The sequence below is a fragment of the Pristiophorus japonicus genome, chromosome 9 (assembly GCF_044704955.1).
Source record: "Pristiophorus japonicus isolate sPriJap1 chromosome 9, sPriJap1.hap1, whole genome shotgun sequence".
NCBI classification, from domain to species: domain Eukaryota; kingdom Metazoa; phylum Chordata; class Chondrichthyes; family Pristiophoridae; genus Pristiophorus; species Pristiophorus japonicus.
Window position 1 is genome coordinate 66444927 of NC_091985.1, and position 14255 is coordinate 66459181.

The 14255-nt window shown below is 45.4% G+C and overlaps 1 protein-coding gene across 2 annotated transcripts in view; it reads left to right on the forward strand.

Moving 5' to 3' along the window:
- Nucleotides 1–14255, forward strand: part of LOC139273082 (creatine kinase M-type-like) — a 48337-nt gene that overhangs the window by 12584 nt on the left and 21498 nt on the right. For both annotated transcript variants that reach the window (XM_070889417.1, XM_070889418.1), the window contains exon 5: nt 8188–8320. In XM_070889417.1, coding sequence (XP_070745518.1) covers nt 8188–8320 — 133 coding nt within the window. The remainder of the gene's footprint in view (nt 1–8187; nt 8321–14255) is intronic.

Here is a 14255-nt window from a genome sequence, read left to right on the forward strand (position 1 = left end):
TTTGGAGGTTGGCTAGTTTATGTGAGTTCTCCGATGAACTGAGGAGAGAAATGCTGAGAGACTTTTTCATTGAAGGAATAGGCCACGCAGGCATATTCCGAAAGCTCATAGAGACCAAGAACCTGACCTTAGAGGCAGCAGCACTGGTTGCACAGACATTCTTGGCAGGGGAAGAAGAAACGAGGTTGATTTACAATGCAGGTACGACAACTAATGAAATAATGGACCAAGGAGTTCACAGCATTAGAAAAGCTGCTACCCCCACACACAGACAAAACCGGCAGAACAGGCTTTCGACAGCAGACAGTGGCAACAGAAGCCATCAAGGGCCACAGGAATGGCCGTTCCCACCTCATCAACCCACAATGCGAGCAATCAACTACAAACTGAGAGAAGCTCAAGAGAGATCAGCCAGACGCAGCTCATTCTTTGCAAGCAGTCTGTGCTGGAGGTGTGGGGGTGGACACTCGTCAAGGGAATGTCGATTTCAGCAGGCTGTTTGCAGGAACTGTGAATATGCAGGGCATTTGGCCCACATGTGCAAAAAAACAGCAGCTCGGCTGGTATACGAAGCGGATGGGTCGGAAAGCGGACCAGAAGTCGGTGGGGACAGTACCCGGGACACCGATGTACAGCGGGTCAACACGATCAATGGCCGCTGCTCCTACGACAGGATGCCTACTATAATGATGAGGGTCCTACTCAACGGGATATCTGTCAACATGGAGCTGGATACGGGAGCGAGTCAATCTCTCATGGGCGCTCAACAATTTGAACAACTGTGGCCGCATAAAAGAGACAGACAAAAACCCACAAGGGTCGACACCAAACTAAGGACCTATACCAAAGAAATCGTACCAGTCCTCGGCAGCGCCATGCTCTCTGTCACACACAAAGGGACAGTGAACCGACTTCCCCTGTGGATTGTTCCCGGAGACCCCCCAGCACTGCTGGGGAGAAGCTGGCTGGCAAAACTAAACTGGAAATGGGATGATGTCCAAGCCATGTCATTAGAGGAACGGACCTCCTGCTCAACAGTTATAAAGCGATTTGAACATCTCTTTCAGCCAGGTGTGGGCACTTTCAAAGTGGCCAAAGTCAAAATCTACATCACACAGGATGCTAGACCGGTCCATCACAAGGCCAGAGCTGTACCCTATGTGATGATGGAAAAGATTGAACACGAACTAGACAGGCTTCTGCGGGAAGGCATTATATAACATGTGGAATTTAGCGACTGGGCAAGTCCCATCGTCCCAGTCATGAAGCCTGATGGATCTGTATGAATCTGTGGGGACTACAAATCTACCATAAACAGAGTCTCCCTACAGGACCAGTACCCGCTGCCCAGAGCGGAGGACTTATTTGCCACATTGGCTGGAGGTAAACTTTTCTCAAAATTAGACCTCACATCTGCGTATATGACGCAAGAATTGACCGAGGAATCCAAGCTACTCACCGCCATCAACACACATTGAGACCTTTTCATGTACAATCGATGCCTATTCGGCATCAGGTCGGCAGCTGCCATATCCCAGCGCAACATGGAGAGTCTGCTCAAGTCCATCCCGGGGACGGTTGTATTTCAAGACGACATACTTATCACGGGCATTGACACCGACTCCCATCTCCGTAATTTGGAGGAAGTACTAAAGCAGTTGGATCGGGTAGGCGTACGAGTCAAGAAATCCAAGTGCCTGTTTCTCGCACCCGAGGTTGAATTTTTGGGCAAAGATTGCCGCTGATGGAATCCGCCCAACAGAGTCCAAAACAGAAGCAATTCGCCTGGCACCCAGGCCCCGGAATGTTTCTCGGGCTACTCAATTACTTTGGGAACTTTATGCAGAACTTAAGCACGCTGCTGGAGCCTCTCCACGTGCTACTCAGGAAGGGGTGCGATTGGTTTTGGGGGGACGCCCAGGAACGCGCCTTCAATAAGGCACGCAACCTTCTGTGTTCCAACAGTGTTTTGACTTTCTTTGACCCAGGTAAAAAGCTAGTTCTCACATGCGATGCGTCAACGTATGGGGTCGGGTGCGTTTTGCAACATGTCAATAGTGCGGGCAAATTACAACCCATAGCTTATGCCTCCAGGTCACTTTCGCGGGCGGAGCGCGGGTATGGAATGGTAGAGAAGGAGGCGCTCGCATGCGTGTACAGTGTCAAAAAGATGCACCAATACCTTTTCGGGGCCAAGTTCGCATTAGAAACCGACCACAAGCCCCTCACGTCCCTCGTATCCGAGAGCAAGGCAATAAACGCCAATGCCTCGGCGCGAATTCAACGGTGGGCACTCATGCTGGCGTCCTACGACTATACCATAAGGCACAGACCAGGCACAGACAACTGTGCCGACGCGCTCAGCAGGCTACCCCTGGCGACCATGGAAGGATCTGACGAACAGGACTGTGAGATAGTCATAGCAATCAATGCCTTTGAGTCCACAGGTTCGCCCATGACGGCTTGCCAAATCAGAGCCTGGATGGCCAGCGACCCCACGTTATCCTTAGTAAAAAGATGTGTCCTAACCGGTGACTGGGCAGAGGCTCGCGATGCCTGCCCCGAGGAATTAAAACCCTTTCACAGGTGCATGCATGAGCTATCACTACAAGCAGACTGCCTGATGTGGGGCAGCCGAGTAGTCATGCCTCTGCGAGGCAGAGAGGCATTTGTCTGGGAGCTCCACCACGAGCACCCGGGGATCATTCTCATGAAGGCCATAGCCAGATCCCATGTCTGGTGGCCTGGTATTGATGCGGACTTGGAGCTCTGCGTCCGAAGGTGCATCATTTGTGCCCAACTCAGCAATGCCCCCAGGGAGGCTCCACTGAGCCCCTGGCGCTGGCCTACCAAACCGTGGTCGTGGTTGCACGTAGACTATGTGGGCCCATTTATGGGCAAAATGTTCCTCGTAGTTGTAGATGCATTTTCAAAGTGGATCGAATGCACCATTTTAAATTCGAGCACAACCTCCACCACTGTGGAGAGCCTCGCAACCATGTTTGCAACGCACGGAATCCCTGACATATTAGTCAGTGACAATGGTCCGTGCTTCACCAGCGCAGAATTCCAAGACTTTATAACTGACCACGGCATAAATCACGTCAAGACGGCACCGTTCAAGCCGGCCTCCAACGGCCAGGCGGAGAGAGCAGTGCAAATCATTAAACAAGGCATGCTTAAAATCCAAGGTCCCACGCTGCAGGTATTCGCCTGTCGCAACTGCTGTTGGCATACAGATCTCATCCGCACTCACTGACTGGGATCCTCCCGCGCAACTGTTGATGAAAAGGACTTTAAAAACAAGGCTCTCATTAATCCTCCCAGATATGCACGAAATCGTTGAGGCAAAGCGCCGTAAGCTGACTGAGTACCATGACAGAAATTCGAGGGGGAGATGGAATGAGATAGGGGACAAAGTGTTTGTACTAAACTACGGCAGGGGTCCCAAATGGCTTGCAGGGACAGTAACGGGCAAGGAAGGAAACAGGCTACTGGTAGTCCAAATGGACAATGGCAAAACCTGCCGGAGGCATGTAGACCAAGTCAAAAGCAGATTTACCAACAGCACTGCGGAACCAGAGGCAGACTATAATGTGGAACTTGCACCACACCTGGTGAACAGACAGAGGGAACAACCTGAGGAAAGGGCAATCCCAACAGACAGCCCAGACGAGTCAACAACAATCACACCAATTGAAACAGACAGCCCAAGCGAGATACCAGCAACCACACCCAAAGAAAAGCAGACACCAAGGCAAACAACTGAACCACAACTCAGACGCTCCACGCGAGAGCGTAGACCACCTGAGAAACTGAACTTATAAAGACAATAAGACCTTGGGGGAGGGTGATGTCATGTATCTTACATTATTATATATAACTGTATCCCAACATGCTATACATGACTATAATAAGATATGACCTGTAAACACCAGCATACCTTACCACTGGGGGTGCACTTGCAAGAGACAGCTATATAAGCACAGGTCTCAGGCAAGTGCAGCATTCCAGAGCTGTGAAATAAAAGGTGCAAGTCCAGAGTGACCTTGACTTCACTACATGCTTCGTATGAATCTGTACTGAGGGGACAGGACTTTACAGTCACCTGAGGATCACCTGCATAGATGTGCAAGGCCCAGTGTAAAAGGCTGCCCACCAAGCTAGTGCTTTACTCTGGAGTTACGAATAAAGGACCAAGGTCACTACAGTTTGAGTACAACGCATTGCCTCGTGGAGTCATTCATAAGTGCATTGCAGACATAACAACTGCCGATGAGAATATGGACTTTCACGCGATTATGGCTACCTTTGGCACACTAAAAGACTTGGCAGAGGGTGATGATTGGGATGTCTTCATGGAAAGGCTCAAGCAATATTTTGTGGCAAACGACCTGACAGGGGAGACTGACGCATTGGCAGAGAAGCACAAGACTATACTGCTGACCAGTTGTGGGCCCGAGGTCTACCGCCTTGTCAGGGACTTGCTGGCACTCATGAAGGCCAGAGATAAGACATACGATGAGCTGACTGAACTAATTTGCGACCAACTAAAACCAAAAGAGAGCATCCTCATGGCCAGGCACAGATTCTACATTCACCGCAGACCTGAGGGCCAGGAGATTGCAAAATATGCTGCCGACCTCAGGAGACTTGTGGCACCGTGTGATTTTGGCATGCACCTCAACGAAGCATTGCGAGACATCTTCGTTATAGGAATTGGTCACGAGGGCCTCCTTCACAAGCTATTATCTGCCGACACCACAGTCAACCTGCAGAAGGCCATCAGCATCAGTCAAGCGTTCATGACCTTGACCTGCAACACCAAGCAAATTATTCACCCTGTGGATGCAAACCCGGCAAGTACTGTACACAGAATGGTGCCTTTCACAGGCAAGACTGTAGAACGTGGCTTTGCCCAGGGCAGAAAGCACATACCTAACGGTTCCGGAACTCAGAGTCTGTCGAGGGGTGCTAATCGAGTAGCACCATGCTGGCGTTGCGGAGGAATCCATAGGGCTCACCAGTGTTGGTTTGCTGAGTACGTCTGCAAAGCCTGTAACATGAAGAGCCACCTCCAGCGTATGTGTAAAAGAAATACGACTCACCGTCTAGCAGAGGAGTCGGTAGATGACTTTGAATCCAGCGGGGGGAGTATGATGATTTGGCCAGAGAGGCAGCTCAACCCCAAGAAGAAGTATATGGAGTGTATTCTTGCACCACCGATTGTCCTGCAGTGAAGATGGAAGTCGAGATAAACGGTGTACTAGTCCTCATGGAAGTGGACACGGGAGCGAGCCAGTGAGTGATGAGCCAGGATGCTTTTGAGAGGCTATGGAACGAAAAAAGACCCGAGCTGGTTCCAATACAGGAAAAGTTGCGCACCTACACTAAGGAGCTGATCCCAGTCCTTGGTACTGCGGATGTAAGTATAATCCATAATGGCGTGGTGCACAAGTTACCTCTGTGGATTGTTGCAGGTGATGGTCCAACACTACTCGGAAGAAGGTGGATAGGGAAGATCCAGTGGAAATGGGAAGACCTCTTCACTCCAGCAATCGATGTCCCCCATGCTCAGAGGCAAAGCAAAATCTCACCTTCGCTTGGGCCAGGCACCAGAGAACAGACCAGCGCAGACTGTCCATCACAACTGCGTGACAATGATCCAACCAGAACGACCTAAAAGTACCTTCCCGGCTCCAGTGGCAGGACTCCTGGGGAGGAAGATTGAATTCACAGGCACTCTTCCAGCTTTTGTGGCAGAATCACGGGAGAGACGGATCAAGGCAGTCGACCTCGAGGACAGAGGCAAGATGGCATCCCTGTTGCAGCGAGGTACAGCGTGGCTGAAAAAAAAGATGGCCATATCACGAGGTGCAACGCTGAGGCACCAACACGTGGTGTCGAACAAAAGATTTGATTGGGGCAAAGCCAGCAGAGTTCTCTTGAAGGAGACCTGCAACCAACTGAACTTAAAGAGACATTGTATGCATGGCAATCAATGTAACGAACCGATTAGGATTGTGAACAAAATGTTGTTGTGAGATGTCGGTATTATTCCTAATGTAAAGAACAAAATGTTGTTGCGAGATGTCAGGAATAGAGTGTCCCCAAAAGTAGCAAGCGAGCGAATTCGGGAGAGTAAAGGCGCTGATCCTGATACCCTGCCCCAGGTCTATCCCACACTGCAGGCACCCAATGGCACTATTCACCACGGACCTGGAAACACAGAAGGTGCCAATACGCACAGTCGGGTGGAGACGGTGCAGCCCCCAGACCCAGTCACTATCTCGGCCATCTCCGGGAGCGAAAGGTCAGAACCAGTGAGTTCCCCAAACAGGACCTGGAACAGCCAGGTTCCCAACACCATTAGAGAGCAGGCAGAATATTCTGCAGCCCTCAAAGGAGGACAGGGAGGCCACACACATCTGTGGCTCTGCCCACCACTAGGCAACGGCAAAGGCCCTGAGTCCTGGCTAGGTGAGCGAACCAAGCCCATCCCGCTAGCAGGGGGCGCAGCGCCGCTATCAGATAATTCGGACCCCGTCCTCACATACCTGTACTGCTACCTCAGTTCTTACCATGAATGCAATCTACCCAATCCTGACGCATGACCGCAAAACATAACGAACGTAAGTCACTGAACCAAGGTGTCACGATACAAACTGTAACTTCCTTTCTTTGTACTTGCACTGTGTCTGATCCTGTATGTTAATGTAATGGGCCTGCTGCATGATCTCGCTGTGGGGGTGGGGGTGGGGAAATGGATGTATGTAGCCATGGACACACACATGGATCACACCCAAAACCCACTGGAACCTCCACTGCATCATCGAACCATCCAAACTGGTAACCACTACCCAACATTGTGGCAAAAGGATTTGGGGGTTAACAGGGTGAGAGCCAAGCCAAAGCACAGCCAAGGTGCAAGGGCTATTGGCACTTAAGTCTGGGGAGCGCTAAGCCAGAGCGCACAGTGCAAAGGTAATTGGCACAAAGGACTTGGGGGAGAGTGATGTTATATATGCAGACTATAGATATACTCTCTGTGTAGTCACTGTATAGTTGCATAAGATGGAGACTTGTTACCTGATGTACTATCAATAAAGTTTGCATGTGTATATACTTTGCTGGCACCATTAGAGGGTGCAACTGGTCGAGACTGGGGTTTCCTGCCCCTGTGGCAGAAGCTGTCCACCAGAGGGCACTGTGGTGAGAGACCTGAGGGTCACCTGTCTCGGTGTGTAAGGCCCAGTATAAAAGGCTGTCTACCATGCTCGTGCCTCACTCTGGAGTTACGAATAAATGACCAAGGTCACTACAGTTTGAGTACAACGCATTGCCTTGTGGAGTCATTCATAAGTGCATTACAGACATAACAGATATAATGGCTATTTAATTTTCCAGTGACATTTTCGAAAAGTATTCCTTAACCATTCAAACTTTGCTCTTGTACTTAATGATCCATTATTTATGATCTAATCCTTTCACTGTTTGGCTTTTTCTCACACTTGAGCATCCTTCTGTTGTACAGTATTTACAGAGCATGTTACCATTTGTGCTATTAGTATGTTATTATTTTTACATTGATTTTTTTATTGAAGATTTGTAATGCTGCTAGAAATTACATTTTACTCATGGTGCTGCTATACTACAGGCACAAGTTTGAGATGTAGTTCATGTCTAGAATGACTCAGGGCCAACAGACCTGATTTATACTTCTGACAGCACGTTCTATTCTCTCATCAGTGAATTCAACATTTTCTGCTCACATTTAAAAGATTAAACATTATGTTTAGAATTTCTCAGGAAGTCCAGCTTCTAACTTTGCTTCACTGTTTGCAGTTATACTGTAGTCAGTGTACAGCTGAAGAGGTGCCCAAACACTTCCTGGACGAATCTCACTTCTTGCATAAATGATTTCACACCCAAATTGCATCACACATCTTGCATTAATGCAAAGCCAAAATGATCTTGCGTCAAAGTAAAATTTATAGCATTACCCGATCATGAAATATAGATGAGAGTGCACAATAACAGTAGCTCCATGAACATTGTACTGAATCTACAGATTATAATCCTTATATCCAATGAAGCCTATTATGTCACTAGAGTCTATTAATTAAGAGCAATTAAATTGTTAGTTAATAAAAGAATTGTACTTATTTACTACTCTCTCCCCTGCAGGGTGGAGCTGATCTAGACGAACAGTATGTGTTGACCTGTCGAGTGAGCACAGGACGCAATGTGGATGAATTTTGTTTCCCACCACATTGCAGTCGTGGAGAGAGGCGTGCACTGGAAAAACTTGCAGTAGCGGGTGATTTATTCTTGTTTATTCAACACTGTGGAAGCTTGACACTGCACTTAACAGAGAAACCCAGAAATATCTTTCTCTCTACCTTTAGCATACCCTAGATTATTGAGCGAAATGAAAGAATTATGTCACCATCTAGTGGTAATCTAGTGGGAAAACGCTACAGCTGTTTCACATGTCATCTCAACAGAAAGGACAAGTGTTCTATTGATGATCCCGTCAGCAGTAGCTTCTGAAAATAACACAAATATTTTGTGCTATTTTTAGCAGCTGCCATTCAAAGAATAGTTAGGATGCTGATGAAACATTCACTCCCTTTGTGCATCCATTTGTCTGCCCGTGATTCCATGTAACCATACAGATTTAGATAAAGGTAGTCTATCGTAAGCAAGAATATGATCACTGCCCATGTAAAAAAAAAAGTCTACATTCTAGTATTGCAGTAGAGTAGCAACCCTTTCAAAAGTACAAAATGTGAAGATTTTAAACCAGATGATCTTCAGATAAGAACTTCTGTTTGAAGATTACACTCCCTCTAGCGATAGTGCTATTGGAAAGATCTCAGTAGGCTGCCATTGTGATGTTGTGCTGGAATTTTCATTGTTTATGAATTAATAATTCAACCCACCATTGGACATAAATCACAAAAGATGGACCCCATGATTTGTCAGCTTCATCTGACATGGCATAATTCACCTACTGAATATTATTAATCAGATTTGTAGTAAGTGAAATCCACTTAAATGCAAATGATTGATGCTAGAATCCATTCAATGTATATATTTTAATGATTTTTGAGTTGTTTTATATGAAACTCCATCTGTACAAATTCTATTTTTCTGCAAGTGAAGATCTTACTGATAACAGTTAGTCCTAGTGCTAATTTTCTCCTTTTGTTATGAAGTATCCTTTGGCCAAATAAAGTCTGCCTATCCAATTGGAAATAAAATATTCCATGGTACAATTTGAAAAAGAATAAGGAATTCTCTAGCCAACATTCCTCCCTCAACCAGCATGACCAGATATTTGTGGGATCTACCATGTTTACCTACATAACCGTGATTGCACATCAAGACTAACTAATTGGCTGTGAAGTGTTTTGGGCCATGCTGAGGACAAAATAAGGTGCTATATAAATGCAAGTTTATTATTTTATTAATCTTCCTATGCCTATCCATCTTAGAGCATGAAACAGGTCATATTCCCAAGAATATACTAGCCTTGATATCTTTGATTTTTAGCTTTCTTCTTATCTCACACAAGATCCCTTCCTCAGACTACGATCACTGGCTGCCTATCCAACCCTGTGAAAGGTCTTTCTGCATTCCCTGATGTCATTCAAGGCATCGAGGAGACAACATACTGTTCTGAACTTCAGGTGACACCCGAGGCCTTACCTCCCTCTTCCCCCAATCATTGAGCCTCCCACTACTAGTACCTGCCTCCGATGCTCACGCGTTACCAGGTAGTACAATGCTTCATTGGGTTGTGATTCACATAGTTTCTACCAGTCCTCTTGTTTCCTCAGAAACAGTCTCCAGAGACTGAGCCTCAACCAACCTCTTACATTCTAGTTCAGAGAAGGATCCGACTCTGTCTGGCTCCTTTCCTCTTTCCCTTTCATCTTCTCTCAGCCTTTCCCTTCCTCACCTTCAACCTCCATAAACAGAATTACATACATTGAAATTACAACACAGAAACAGTCCATTTGCCAGACCAGTCCATATTGCTGTTCATCCTCTTCATTAGCAATAGTCCTAATCCCATGTGTTGCTCCATTCCCATATCCATTTATCCCCCTTTTCTCCGACCTATCTAACATATTCCTACATGTCCACATGGTCTCTGCTTCAATCAGGAACTCCAGTAGTGCATGTCACAGCCACACAACCCTCTGTGTAAAAACATTTCTCCTGCTCTTTGATATAATTCTCTTATATTTAGAACATAAGAACATAAGAAATAGGAACAGGAGTAGGCCATGGCCCCTCGAGCCTGCTCCACCATTCAATAAGATCATGGCTGATCTGATCATGGACTCAGCTCCACTTCCGCACCCGCTCCCCAGAACCCCTTATCCCCTATCGTTTAAGAAACTGTTCCAGCTTCCACAGCTCTCTGAGGCAGAGAATTCCACAGATTTACAACCTTCTGAGAGAAGAAATTTCTCTTCATCGCTGTTTTAAATGGGCGGCCCCTTATTCTAAGATGCCCTCTACTTCTAGTCTCCCCTATCAGTGGAAACATCCTCTCTGCATCCACCTTGTCAAGCCCCCTCATAATCTTATACATTTCGATAAAATCACCTCTCATTCCTCTGAATTCCAATGAGTAGAGGCCCAATCTACTCAACCTTTCCTCATAAGTCAACTGCCTCATCCCCGGATCAACCTAGTGAACCTTCTCTGAACTGCCTCCAAAGCAAGTATATCCTTTCGTAAATATGGAAACCAAAACTGCGTGCAGTATTCCAGGTGTGGCCTCATCAATACCTTATATAGCTGTAGTAAGACTTCCCTGCTTTTATACTCCATCCCCTTTGCAATACCATTGGCCTTCCTGATCACTTGCTGTACCTGCATACTATCCTTTTGTGTCTCATGCACAAGTACCCCCAGGTCCCGTTGTACTGCGGCACTTTGCAATCTTTCTCCATTTAAATAATAACTTGCTCTTTGTGCCAAAGTGCATGACCTCACACTTTCCAACATTATACTTCATCTGCCAAATTTTTGCCCACTCACTTATCCTGTCTATGTCTTTTTGCAGATTTTTTGTATCCTTCTCACACATTGCTTTTCCTCCCATCTTTGTATCATCAGCAAACTTGGCTACGTTACACTCAGTCCCTTCTTTCAAGTTGTTAATATAGATTGTAAATAGTTAGGATCCCAGCACTGATCCCTGCGGCACCCCACTAATTGCCAACCAGAGAATTAATCATTTATCCTGATTCACTGTTTTCTGTTAGTTAGCCAATCCTCTATCCATGCTAATATATTACCCCCAACCCCGTGAACTTTTATCTTGTGCCGTAACCTTTTATGTAGCACCTTGTCAAATGCCTTCTGGAAATCCAAATACACCACATCCACTGGTTCCCCTTTATTCACCCTGTTCGTTATATCCTCAAAGAACTCCAGCAAATTTGTCAAACATGACTTCCCCTTCATAAATCCATGCTGACTCTGCCTGACCGAATTTTGCTTTTCCAAATGTCCTGCTACTGCTTCTTTAATAATGGACTCCAACATTTTCCCAACCACAGATGTTAGGCTAACTGGACTATAGTTTCCTGCTTTTTGTCTGCCTCTTTTTTTAAATAGGGGCGTTACATTTGCAGTTTTCCAATCTGCTGGGACCTCCCCAGAATCCAGGGAATTTTGGTAAATTACAACCAATGCATCCACAATCCCTGCCGCTACTTCTCTTAAGACCCTAGGATACAAGCCATCAGGTTGAGGGAATTTATCTGCCTTCAGTCCCATTATCTTACTGAGTACCACCTCCTTAGTGATTGTGATTGTGTTAAGTTCCTCTCCCCATAGCCCATAGACTATCCACTGTCAGAATATTGTTAGTGTCCTCTACCGTAAAGACTCATACAAAATATTTGTTCAGAGTTTCTGCCATCTCCATGTTCCCCATTTCTAATTCCCTGGTCTCATCCTCTAAGGGACTAATATTTACTTTAGCCAACCTTTTCCTTTTTATATACCTATAGAAACTCTTGCTATTTATTTTTATATTTTGTGCTAGTTTACTTTCATAGTCTATCTTCCCTTTCTTAATCATTTTTTTAGTCGTTCTTTGCTGGCTTTTAAAAGCTTCACAGTCTTCTGTCCTCCCACTAGTTTTGGCCACTTTGTACGCCCTTGTTTTTAATTGGATACCTTCCTTTATTTCTTTAGTTAGCCATGGATGGCTATCTTTTCTCTTACATCCTTTCCTCCTCACTGGAATATATTTTTCTTGAGAGTTGTGAAATATCTTCTTAAACGTACACCAATGTTCATCAACCATCCTACACTTTAATCTATTTTCCCAGTCCACTTTACTCAACTCTGTCCTCATATCTTCATAGTCTCCTTTATTTAAGCTTAGTACGCTCGTTAGAGATCCAACTTTCTCTTCTCATCCTCCATCTGAATTTGAAATTCAATCATGCTACGATCACTCATTCCAAGAGGATCATTTACTAGGAGATTGTTTATTAATCCTGTCTCATTACACAGGACCAGATCTAAGATAGCCTGCCCCCTGGTTGGTTTTGTTAAATACTGCTCAAGGAACCCGTCCCTTATGCACTCTATGAACTCCTCCTCAAGGCTCCCCTGACCAATTTGATTTGTCCAATCAATATGGAAGTTAAAATCACCCATGATTATTGCTGTTCCCGTTTTACAAGCCACCACTATTTCCTGGCTTATGTTCCGACCAACAGAGTTGCTAATGTTAGGGGGCCTATAGACTACGCCACCAGTGACTTTTTCCCCTTATTGTTCCTGATCTCCCCCCAAACTGTTTCAACACTGCTGACGATACAAAGATGGGAGGAAAAGCAATTTGTGAGGAGGACACGAAAAATCTGCAAAAGGACATAGACAGGCTAAGTGAGTGGGCAAAAATTTGACATATGGAATATAATGTTGGAAAGTGTGAGGTCATGCACTTTGGCAGAAAAAAACAAAGAGCAAGTAATTATTTAAATGGAGAAAGATTGCAAAGTGCCGCAGTACAGCGGGACCTGGAGGTACTTGTGCATGAAACACAAAAGGATAGTATGCAGGTACAGCAAGTGATCAGGAAGGCAAATGGTATCTTGGCCTTTATTGCAATGGCGATGGAGTATAAAAGCATGGAAGTCTTACTACAGCTATATAAGGTATTGGTGAGGCCATACTTGGAATACTGCGTGCAGTTTTGGTTTCCATATTTACAAAAGGATATACTTGCTTTGGAGGCAGTTCAGAGAAGATTCACTAGGTTGATTCCGGGCATGAGGGTGTTGACTTACGAGGAAAGCTTGAGTAGGTTGGGCCTCTACTCATTGGAATTCAGAAGAATGAGAGGTGATCTTATCAAAGCATATAAGATTATGAGGGGGCTTGACAAGGTGGATGGAGAGAGGATGTTTCCACTGATGGGGAGACTAGAACTAGAGGACACAATCTTAGAATAAGGGGCTGCCCATTTAAAACAGAGATGAAGAGAAATTTCTTCTCCGAGGGTTGTAAATCTGTGGAATTCTCTGCCTCAGAGAGCTGTGGAATTGAATACATTTAAGACAGAAATAGACAGTTTCTTTAACGATAAGGGGATGAGGGGTTATGGGGAGCGGGCGGGGAAGTGGAGTTGAGTCCATGATCAGATCAACCATGATCTTATTGAATGGCGGAGCAGGCTCGAGGGGCTGTATGGCCTACTTCTGTTCCTATTTCTTATGTTCTTAACACCCTTATTATTTGAGCCAATATCGTTTCTTACTATTGCAATGATTCCATCCTTTATCAATCGAGCTATCCCACCTCCTTTTCCTTTCTGTCTGTCCTTCCGGATCTTATATCTGTGTTCCTCTCATTCTAAATTCCTCAATCACTTTAAATTGTCTGATTCTATCTATTCTGTCCCATCCCTTTATAATTCTAAACACCTCTTAATCTCTCCTGTTCTAACAATAACAGCCCCAATTTTACAAGTCATTCTTTTTATTTGTATTTCCTCATATCAGGCAGCCTTCGAGTTACTCTGTGATGTACCCTCTTTATTACCTCAACATCCTTCCTATAGAATGGGGCCTAAAAATGCATACACTTCTCCAACTGTGATCTTACTAAGGTTTTATGTAGAGTCATCATTACGTCTCCAAATTCACACTCTATCCAAATTATTGTTTTGGAAGTCACTGTTTTCATTCTGTCCCGACCTCACTCGGTTA